This window comes from Watersipora subatra, chromosome 11, assembly GCF_963576615.1.
Source record: "Watersipora subatra chromosome 11, tzWatSuba1.1, whole genome shotgun sequence".
NCBI lineage: Eukaryota > Metazoa > Bryozoa > Gymnolaemata > Cheilostomatida > Watersiporidae > Watersipora > Watersipora subatra.
The window spans coordinates 28,231,132-28,242,879 of record NC_088718.1 but is presented as its reverse complement, the minus strand read 5'-3'; the positions used below and the strand labels follow the sequence as shown (position 1 = coordinate 28,242,879).

General features: G+C 34.3%; 1 protein-coding gene across 1 annotated transcript; it reads right to left on the bottom strand.

The window, feature by feature from the left end:
* Positions 1 to 146: 146 nt before the first annotated feature.
* On the bottom strand, positions 147 to 8,515 carry LOC137408549 (serine/arginine repetitive matrix protein 2-like). Its single transcript, XM_068095117.1, has 5 exons — positions 8,094 to 8,515; positions 6,882 to 7,106; positions 5,095 to 5,316; positions 2,981 to 3,070; positions 147 to 279 (listed from the first exon to the last, which is right to left on the bottom strand). The coding sequence occupies exons 1-5, from the start codon at positions 8,500 to 8,502 to the stop codon at positions 197 to 199; spliced, it is 1,029 nt and encodes a 342-aa protein (XP_067951218.1). The 5' UTR covers positions 8,503 to 8,515; the 3' UTR covers positions 147 to 196.
* Between the last annotated feature and the right edge of the window lie 3,233 nt (positions 8,516 to 11,748).

The following is an 11,748-nucleotide window of genomic DNA, read 5'->3' as shown; positions in this document are numbered from 1 at the left end:
TGTATAGTTATAGATACTTTTGAATTTCCAAGTACATTAGCCAATACATATTACAGCATCATGTGTTTCAATACGGTTAACAACACTGTAAAATACCATAAGATAAAGAAAATTTTGAAAATGTCACAATATCACAAACAAGTAAAAATGTTCAATTAGATAAAAACCTACTGTATTCAATACAGCAAGCGATCATTTATGACTCCCTGGGAATGTCCAGGATATTAAGATCCGATGGTTCCTGAGTATTTATTACATCAGCATCTGAGTCAGAGCTACCTGTAACAGTAACAGCAGTATATAGTGTTGATCTACAAATTAAATACCGGTTGGGATGTGCTGAGACCTGCGTGTATGATATGAGATCCTTGTAGGTAAGATCAGGCTAATCAGTAAACACTGCTACAAAAGCTGAGCAACAGTAAAAAGTATTCAACTGGAATGTGATGTTTCGGTGGTCACAGCGGTGTTACAGCAACCTACACCGTTGTCCTAGCAGTAGGAGGGACAATTTGCTTTTATCTGGAGTTATTTACTCATAAAATAATTCTTTTAGCCATGGCTTAGAGTACCATATAAATATGCTACGCTGAAATAATCACAAGCCATGTTGTGTCAAAAGAACAACATTTATAAAGTTTACAGAACTTCAACTCAGTTTCAAAGCTTCCAGAAATAACTAACTAGCCATTATAATAGTCCTCTACCTGACTAATAAAAATACGAAGACATTGCATTTATCATAAAACCTCTATTTGAAAGCCATAGCGCCTATTTTTCAACCCTTCTCTTATAGTTGCGTTTTACTAGAGGTGGGGGCCAAATAGAGGACGTATTTTTTAAACACCTCGTCAGAAATTTGGGAAAATGGATTAACCCTTTTACAAGTGAGGCGAATGTCACTTATATTTTGCGCTCTTTTTTGAGTGGAGCAACACTAACACTTTTGGATGCACATCCGCTGTAGCTTGCATTTAACTTGTATATTTTTGAATAAATATGCATTGAGAAGCCGAGAACTATTTCACCAGTCAATATCTAATGCTTGCAATTAATCTAGGATGATCTTAAAGCCTACTCTGCAATTTGTTGGAGTTCTTAATTTTTCATTTCTGTCTAAATTTGAAGACATTTACATTTCATATCTATATTTAACAATGTTACATTAAAGCTCATTGCACTAATCAATGTTTGCTACAGTTTGCAGCCAAAACTGGCTTTTTATGTACAATCGAAAAGGAGTTATGAGGGTCGATCCATTTTAAGCCGAGTTTAGGTAACCGCAATGATGCTATAATATCCTATAACCCAGCAATTTTATTCAAGAACAAATGACACACAAAAACCATACTTATAATACATGCAAAAACAAAAATTACTGTAAAACCTTTATTTGAATGCCATGGCACTCTATTTTTGACCTTTCCCTTAGAGTGGCGCTTTAGAGGTGACGTTCAAATAAAAGGTCACATTGTATTTTTCAAACACCATGTCAGAATGCTGAGAAGATAAATTTACCCCTTTCACGGGCGAATTGAATGGCACCGATATTTTGTACTCTTTCGGGCGATGTAACATAAACCCTTTTGAAATTTTCTAACTCACCTCCAACTTGTAAACCTATAAAAATATATACACGGAGAAGCTGATTTGAATGTCTCTACCAGTTGATATCTATTGCCTATATGTACAATTAACCTACGATGATCTTATAGCCTGCGCTAAAATTTGTTGGAGCCTTAAAGTTTTTTATTTCATTTTAAATTTGAAGGCATATTTTCTATTAGTATTTGCATATTAGTCTTATAACTATAGTCAACAAGGTCGCATAAAAGCTCATTGCACTTATCAATATGTTTGCTACAGTTTGCAGCCAAAACTGGCTATTCATGGAAAATAGAACAAGAGTTACGAACGTCGATCCAACATAAGCTGAGTTCAGATTACTGCAATCATGCTATCAAATAATATGCTATATAAATCTGCAAATTTTATAATTTTTATAATAATAATTCATCAAATGCTACAAATATATATTCAAGAACAAGTGACATAAACAAACCATAATTATAATATGTGCAGCGACAAAAATTAACAATTTAGAACAAATATTAACATTTTTAAAAACAAAATATTATTTTTTGCTCGGTCAGTTGCGTTCTGATAGTTGCTGCTGTTTGAAACATTTCATGTTCTTCTGACTGTTCAATACCTTCCACAATACCTTCCGGTCTCAACTCCTCTTCTGTACAGCTAAGCTAGTAGATATTAGCGTCCAAACAATTTTTAGCCGAACAAAACTTGTATGCTAGGCCATTTTGAATAATAACTTCTAGCACAAATGAAGAGAAACTGCGTTTAATCATAATTATTTTGAGGCTATTATAGCCTCAAAACACGTAATAGCACATTTTTCATCATAAATGTGAAAACTTTTTCCCATTTTAAAAAAGGCCGTGTTAAAAAAGTAACTACTATTAGCCTGATACAGTTACTAATTATTTCTATGGTGTTGCAAATCAAAGTTATTAACGAAAAAAATTGGAGTTGTAAAACGAATTTCGATACGAACAGAAACAACGAATGAATTAATTGTCATTGATATAATTAAGTCCCTATTAGTACGGTTTTGTGGACACGTCTGCCGATCACTTGCTATTACGAGTTCATAAAGATCAAAAAATGTAAAAGTGGCGATCAAATAGAGGTGGCATTCAATTAAAGGGTGGCACCCTATTTTTAACCCTTCTCCTTTAGTGATGACGTTCAAAATGGTGGTGTCCACATACAGGTTTTACTGTAGCTTTGAATGCCTGGTTTTCATTGGTCAATATACAACCAACAGTCATAAGTGAAAAATAACAAATGCTAGCCTTTTAGAGCATGGAAACATCAAAGTATCAAATTATTTAGCATCTTAACGAGGTTACTTAACCTGGTGCCTCAAAGTTAATTACAACCATCAATGTTTCTTATTTACCTTCAGAGTAAGAACCATAGTCTTCTTCAGCCATCTTTGATATCTTTTTTGCCTTTCTGGATCCCTTGATTTGCCTTTTTTGTGGCCTAACTGAAATGTCATTAATATAGACATATGGAATGTTTTTCGAAGAAAGGAACATAGGCATCATAATATCGGAGACATCATCAGCCAGGTGTCAACTTTCTATTTATTTTTCATGATCAATTTCTTTGCTCATTGGTTTTCAGAAGGAACTAGTATATAAACTTGTTAATATTCTATCCAATACAGTAGACGCTCCTAGAACGTAAATCCCATAACGTAAAAAATTTATGTAAAGGTTTTGCTTGATACTACGGAAAATATTCTATACAATGTAGTTCCAAATTGTGGCGAGCTCTCACATTCCAAAATCCATATGAATAATGATAGTCTTGTAGTTAGCCTTCAAACGTTGCGTTATTTCTCTCGCCGAGCTTGTGAGAAGAAACGAAAAATGTATAGCGTTATCTCTATTATGTCTACAAGTTTGGTGACATTCTAGTTCGCTGTAAAAAATCGCCAGATGTGTTGACGAAACAAAAAATAATTAGCTGCGAAATTGTTCATAAATACTTAAAGATGATCGATTGGTGCAGGTGTCACACTGTCGGTCTACCAATGTGAATGTCACTAGGTGGAGTATCGTCGAAAAATTTATTTCAGCCTAACCTTGACCCACTAGAGATAGATAGACAATGGACAAGTACACACCACTCTTATTATAGTGAAAATCCATTTTTGTTTTTATTTATTGAAGATGTATAAAATATGTTATTAATTTTCCTTTGCAGAATAGACCTTGCTGTCTAGAAAAAATAAATCATTGTAAATGGACGTTGAAAATGAGCTCAATTTATTGTAAAATTACCGCAATCACAAACCATTAAACGAGTGAGAGTAATAAGAAAAAGGATATAAGTTGCCGATGCACACCAATAATACTGCAGTTACGGTACAATCATTAAATTAAACAATTAGTCCAATTTTTCTGTCATATATGCCAAAGGGTTAGTTTGAAAATACCTTGGAACGAATTAGGCAATTCACATATACATGTAGTTTACTGTTTGTATAACATAAAATCCCTATACCGTAAATGTTCTTGGAATGGACTATTTACGTTGTTGGAGAGTCTACTGTTTGTAGAGGTTAAAATCTCTCCATCTGTTTTTAATGAAAAATCTAAAAATTACCCCGATACAAAATCGATTTGAGCCGCTACTACAATTGCAAAAATTAAATTCATGTTTATATTGATATTTATATGGTGGTCGGCGAGTGGCTATAATGTAATACGGTATCATTGATAGCGCTCTGCAGGATTTCATTGTGAATGAATTAGTTATGCTCTAAAATTGTTCGTCCAAATATTTTGATGTCATGCGTTACATGACAAGTGATCTTGTTTCACTTTAGATGATGCCACAAAAACAAAAAATCTTACAATATTTTTCTACATTTAAAAAACATTTTTGACGTGAAAAGTTAAACCAAGTCTGTTAAACAGATAAGGATAAATGCACAAATTCAAATTGCTACTGAAGTTGCGAATGCTAGAATTGTGAGCAGCACGCGAGTTTTACGGAATGAACTAGGAACATGCCCATTTGTTTATTCCAATTTGAACAGACACCATATGTTGATCTTTTGTTTAGTATCAGCTATGTTATTAACCTGTTAACCTTTTCCCTACTATTATAACATATTATCAACATTCAAAAACAAACCAAGTTATTGACATACATATATGAAAATATCAAACACGTATAATATTTAGTTACAATTTTTATGCAAGTTCGCGGAACAGCGGTATGGTAAGGCAGGAATTTAGATTTTTAACACATTGAAGCCTGATCTCGAAATAATTCAGGGAGTTGTTTTCCATCTGATCTTATGATGTAAAAAACACAGCTATATAGTTGTGCTTTCAAGTGTTAGAGTGTCACTGCCTGCCTGACTGTACTGTCAAATGTGAGCTAGGGCCACCCTTGAACAGCATTGCATTACTCTTCAAAAGCTCCCTTACACAGATTATTCATCACATATTAACTTGTAGCTCAAGCAATGTCCATGTACAAGTGGATCTTTACCTTTGTTGCTTAGTTCTTGTGTGAATACAGAACTATCAAAGCCTGCAAGTTGATCGTGTCCACACTCTACATTCGAGGCTGGGATGAATACATTCTTGCAAGAGAGTTCTTGAGTGAATATAGAGTTGTTAAGAGGGTAAAGTGGGTCTTCACTCTGAATAGGCCGATTAGATGGGCTAAGAGGAAGGTTCTCCTTGTCAAATGCTGTAGCACTATCAGCACCTACAATCACATAAGATTGTCTCCTCTACACCCAAAGACTAAAAGTGTCAAATAATTCATGTACATTTTGTCACTACATTGTTCTACCTGACAGCCGATTGCACCTTATCCTATAATACTGCCATTACAACTTTGGTTTTTGTGACATCCTAGTATATTTGCAAATCTTATAAACAACCACTTTACGATCTTAGAAGTTACGCATAATACCAACAGTCTGTCTGAAAATGTAGTTGACCAGCCCAAAAAGTTGTAAAGGCTTTAGCGGACAAATATTTCATACTTTTAATAACCATTCCATAAGGCGATTAATATTCGTTAATTTTCTATTGAAAACTGCATAAGCATAACAGCATTGTGATTGCATTATGACTTATTTTGATGATCAGAAAAAATACTATAAGAATATTTAAATGGCATTCAGTAAAAACCACTTTTCTTTTAATAACATGCATGGAGGTTGATCGAAGAAATTTTACCGATGATGACTTTTTACAGAACATATAATATTCCAACTGATTTTTGCCTTGATAAAAATCATTACGGTTGGAACTGAACAACATATATGGGAATAGAGGCTTAGTTTTTCCTACACACAGTATATAAATTAAAAATTTGAAAAAGCCTTAACCTCCTAAGGCGACCACTGCAGAGCCTAGGTCCTAAAACTGGTTTACAAGTTTGAATAGGTGTTGTCACATATTGTATTTATATCTAAATGGCTCGCTGTTATATATATCGTTTTACTTACATCATGATATTGTAAATAATATCGATCAATCTGTGAAACTCGTGCCACCTCTGAATGTTCATGAACAATATAAACTATTAAATTATCGACATTACATAACGCTCGCTCGTTGATTAATACGCTGATAGACTTTTTAATGTCTGTGACCATTGTGCATCCCTTTCATAATTAATGTTTGTATGCTTGTGGGCTACGACAAGCAAACAGTTGTAGTATAACGAAAAAATACCAAACTTGCTTTTATAGAATATGTCGCTGGGTCACCATCTTCTAACCAATAGAGTGGTTACCATGGCGATTGCATTTCAATGATAACGTAATGGAGGTGACAAATCCAAATTTATGCAATTGCAATAGGCCTAAGTAAACGAATGCTTACAATGTACCTTCATTCAAAGATCAACTTATTAATATTTTTTGCACATGTAGCCAGCTAGAAGCTCATGCAGAATCCCCGAACCTCCCCAACTCTAACGAATACCGCATTGAAAAGACATTCGGACATTTTGATAAATTTGAGGGCTGACTAAAAATTAGTACATATCATAGAGGAGGACAAATAACTCATAAAAATCGACTGGAAAACTCCAACTTTTGTCACTGAAAACCATTGTTAAAAAGAAAAACCATTGAGCAACTTACTAAAGGCTATATATGGATACAACAAAAGCATTGATCTCAGGAATCGTTTGAAAAGTAATGGAATGTGTGTTTGCCGAAGATATTGCGAAAAAGACGCGCAACAGCATATTCATATTCTAACTGTAACATCTAACTAATACTGGTTCATAAGAAAGCAACGGATGCCATGTACCTTGTGAATGCAAAATTTTGTGATCTGGCTCAATGTTTGACGCTCTGGTAAAAGGATCTTTTCCAGAAAGCTCCTGTGTGAATAAAGAGTTATTAGATAGCTTGAGCGACTGCGAGGCTGATGACATCTGGGTTGTGGGGGCTCCAGAGAGTTCCTGAGTGAATATGGAAGTGTCAGCCAAATTCAAACCCCCAATAGACACTGACTTGCTGGATGCCTCTTGATCTGCAGAAGGACCAAATAAATGCATGTTATTAACTCTATATAGGTATTGGATTCCACTGTTAGATAGATAACATAGCAGTACCTCCAAAGCCACATCTGGCATTTGTAACAGCAGCTAAAGGTGGCAACTGTTGCCACTGTACTGGCTAGAGGGTAAAAAATTCTTTAGTTGTTTCAACTGTGTAAACGTTTTAGCAACGTCGATTTTAATTTTGAAACATCCTGGAAGTAAGATCACCTCACAAACAATACGAAAATTCTGATAGTTTGATTACTTTCTGATAAAATCTACTAAAATTTTGTATAAGTTCATGTTTAACGGCTGACTGATGGCTCACAAAATTAATGCACTGCTAATAGCAGCTTTTTTATGTGGCAAAAATGATTAGAGAGAATTGCGTCAGCAGTAAAATATCAGCCTTAATCAGCGACAAAGCTATATAGTTATTACATAAAAAGAGATCAATTTTAGATCTAGAATACTTAAACACTGTTCAATGAAAAATTATTTTTTTATTGAACAGTGTTTAAGTGTTCAAGAGTGTTGTAGCAATCTTATCCTTACACAAATAAGAATTGTATGTAAAAATTTGCTATTCTCAAATCATATCATTGCTTGCTCTGCTTCAATGAAAAATTATTTTTCATGGAAGCAGAGCAAGCAATGATATGAGAATAGCAAATTTTTACATACAATTCTTATTTGTGCAAAGTGAAAAGGATAAGATTGCTACAAGGACAAGTACATTGTACAAGCAGATTGGTGTAATTTCAGAGCTACCACTCAAAGACAAATTTTTGACGCACAATTACGACGTAAGATGACAAAGGCTAAGCGGGTTAAAGAATAACCTGGAAATCCATAATTATACATTTTAACACTATCTCTGGCGTATTTCTAACAGTGTTTCCAAATCAAAACACTGACAATGCCACATGCAGTTTATGCTACAGCAAATCTAAAAATCTCAATTTCCAAAAACAAACCTTTGTTCAAGTTGACAGTTCGAGTGGGACATTTGAAGCCCTTCTTGGTGGGCTTCTTAACAGCATTGCGGCCGAATGCTGGGCTTACTGTCCTACTTGATTGACTATTGCTAATCTTTAGCTTTGACTGGCTGCTGCCAGAAAGTGGCTTTGGCAGAGCATCAACATTTTTAGGTTGACTTCCAGCTTGACTATGAGCTTCTTGGCCAGATTGAGATGCCGTGGGCGCTGGACTGCACATGCTATCAGCATTTCGGACAGGACTTACAGATTTGCTTCGGTTAGAGGTTGGACTGACAGATCTATCACGATTATGAGTAGGGGTCAGAGGTCTATTATTGTTAGTGGTCAGACCCAGAGTTTTACTGCGTTGAGGAGCCGGGCTAAGGGACAGAGAGTGTTGAGACATGAGGCTTTGTGAGAGAATGCTTTCTATCTGAAAAAAGATCAAGTCGTTCTAGGCAAAAATATATCTTTTACTTTACAGGCAAAAGCTGGTACAACCGAAGCTGATATACCAAATGTTGTAAAAAGTGTGTTGAAACCAAACTTTTTAAACAGATAACCAAATACACTTGCCTATTTCGTTTAGGCAAAAGTTAAAACATAAATGCAATAAATAATATACTAATGACTATTAAATTATTTACTTTGTAATGTACCAGCCAATTTTGCTAACCAGGGCTACTAATGAGCGTCTCAAGGTCCTCAAAACAAATAAAAAATGAAAGGATGAAAAAATTATTTTTGACTCATCTAATTTAGATCATGTTCAAAACTTAGCTACTAGACCTGTATGATTTGAAAACTTTGAAACTTGTGGTGCAAGGACTTTATATATTAATCTATAGAGAGTACTTTTATGGAAGGAGTATAGTATAAAACTATGTTGTTAACAAACATTTTTCTATTAAAAGACATTCTAAATATTGCTGCAAAACACCAATCAAAACAAAACCATTTACAAATATATCCGAAACTATTTAAAAACAGTTTAAGCTACTGAAATGCCAATAACACTGTTTTGAGTTGTAGGCCTTAATAAAAGGTAACGACAATAAATTATGACAAATACATGTTGTTATTAATACAATAGACTTTGTGAGTAGAACTAACGGATAGACTTGGCAATACTCTTTGAAGTTCACAATATCCTATACAAACACAATATTTAAATTGATTCTTACTTATACAAACAATGAGTAAATGTATACACAAACTGATCAAGCTACTTTTTAGAGAGGATAAAATTGTTAAGGTTTGCAGGCCAAGGACTAGGCAATTCCTATTTTAAAACAACATATGCTAGAAGATAAAAGTTGTTAGGACATTCTAAGGCTTATTTGAATGCGGAAAAACTTTGCACAAACTTCATCTACAACCGTAAATCTATTTGACGACCGGTTGTAAAAGTGGATTTAGTCAATATTTTTGTACAATTATAACGCAATTGTAGCAAAACTGATGAGTAATATTCAAAAATGTATGCTTTTAACATTAATCAATTTTAATGAGCTGTCAACGATTGAAAGCTATACACAACTGATAAAACAATAAAACATGACTAATCACTCTGTAGAAACAGCAGTAATAGAATACATGGTTGTATGATAAATACAGTGCACCCTCAGGATACGATTACCCTGTTATGCGACTTTATCACTTTACGAAGTTGAACATGGTGTGGTTTTCACCTCACCATATGAATTTTATTTAACCATACAAATTCAAGAAAATTCCCCCCCCCCCCCCCCCCCCCCCCCGAGTTCAAATTTGACAGTTGGTGTGCTTATTACATACGTCGAAATAACCAAGACGCCGAAATGCGGTTTGCCGAAAATATTTTCACAACGTTTTGAAGAGACACGATGACCAACTTCTTTCAGGTCAGCATTCCACGTGGGAGATTTTGTGAAAAGTACATAAGCGAGAGCAAATATTCATTGTCAGCGTTATACTCGCTTTTACTATAAAATTTTATTTGGCATACATATATAACTACAAGTATCTATACTTAATTTTTTAGTTGTGGAATCTGAGACCGATGCAAACGTTACAAGACAAAGGAAAACTCATTTCCATGACAACAAAGTTGGAGGTAATAAATAAATAGGAAAAAGACGCTCGTATTGTTAATATTGCCAAGGAATATGGTCGCAACCAATCAACAATTGCAATTGAAAACAAAAAACCGTTAAAGCAAACACAAGGAGGAGCTTACGACTGACGACTTGAAGGAGTGGAGGCCATGCACGAGATTAACATTTAAGAGGAGCAACCATTTAGTAGTGGTGAGGAAGTAGAAGGCACAGGAAAACCTACATCGGCAGAAAAGTTAAAGTGTTTAATTTACTGATGTGGACTGGTACAGTAAAACAATACTGTACAATGTATGTATAAAGTATATAATTAATTTATTTTCTTCGTGCGGTGTGTTTTTCATGTTATATTTATTTCGTGTTTTATTTCATTTTGATTTTATGTTCTTGTTTAATCATGTCTATGCAGGCAGGCCTGTTTTTGACTATGTAAATACAAATCATCGTATGTTACTCATATATAACTAGCTACTCAAGATATTTGACGCATCTACAATACTTTTAAGAAGTTGTTAAAGCCCTGCCTTCTAGGGTATAAATACGCACAAACATCTGTATGTATGGTTACATTGATTCTTGGGCACATTTCATACAAGACAAACTACTGTACAATCTTCTCTGGATCCTTTTACAAGCGTTAGCTAGCTAGCAATTTTCCGCATTGCACCAGCCTTCACAGTGCACCAGTCAGCCTCATTCTCAATAAGTGTTCAAGTAGGCTATCCTCTTTACTGCACCAAGTTAGCTTGTTTTCTTAGAGCACTCTCTGCACCAGCAGGAAAGCTGTGTCTTCCTGGCCATTTATGCTTTTCAGGACCCAAAAGTGTTAAACTTTATCTTAAAACTTTTGTCAAAAACCAGTCGGAAAAATTGGACAGGATTAAACAACTTTTAGCCTGCTAAAAAATTATCTTTTATTACGTATTAAATTTATTTCCAAGTGTACAATAACATAATTAGCATTGATACATTTTGCCTCTTCTCTGCTTCAGTCGCTACATGTACCAGTCTGTATAATAAATAAAACTTCATTTTTCTTTTCGATGGCCATTAAATGGTCAAGCCTGGGAGAGGCCGCTTTCGATAACTACTCCTTCGGCCTTTCTAATTTAATTGAAAAAGATTTTAACCAGACACGCTAAATTTTATAGTGAAAGTAAAGACAGAAACTTAAAAAGAATAAAATTTTTGTGATATAAAGTTGAAGTTCAGTAAAATAGTTAAAAACACATACTAAAACTTAGCTTCAAGTGTTTAGTAAGCTAAACTTATTTTCAAATGAATTCAAAGTTTATGTTAAACGTCTGTCTTGAATGTAAGAACTTCTTACCATATGGACTGCATTTGGTACACACATTATAATGTTGCATTACACACATTATAATATTGCATTGTATTGCAGATCATAACCAATAAAATACGCTAAATACAATACAGTTATTGTAGGTAATTATAGCTACTAAAGTTAACGTACTATTTTGTTACTAATGTTCAATATGTACACATTTTTTGTTATAAAATTTTGACGATTTTAACCAAGGGATGTTTGCATTGTA

What these genes read in the sequence shown, in the direction of transcription:
- LOC137408549 (XM_068095117.1), bottom strand. Translation starts at nt 8,502, where the DNA reads ATGTCTCAACACTCTCTGTCCCTTAGCCCGGCTCCTCAACGCAGTAAA. An exon ending in AACTGTCAACTTGAACAAAG is followed by an intron (nt 7,107 to 8,093) that starts GTTTGTTTTTGG and finishes GTCCTTCTGCAG; the next exon opens with ATCAAGAGGCATCCAGCAAG. An exon ending in CAAAATTTTGCATTCACAAG is followed by an intron (nt 5,317 to 6,881) that starts GTACATGGCATC and finishes ATGTGATTGTAG; the next exon opens with GTGCTGATAGTGCTACAGCA.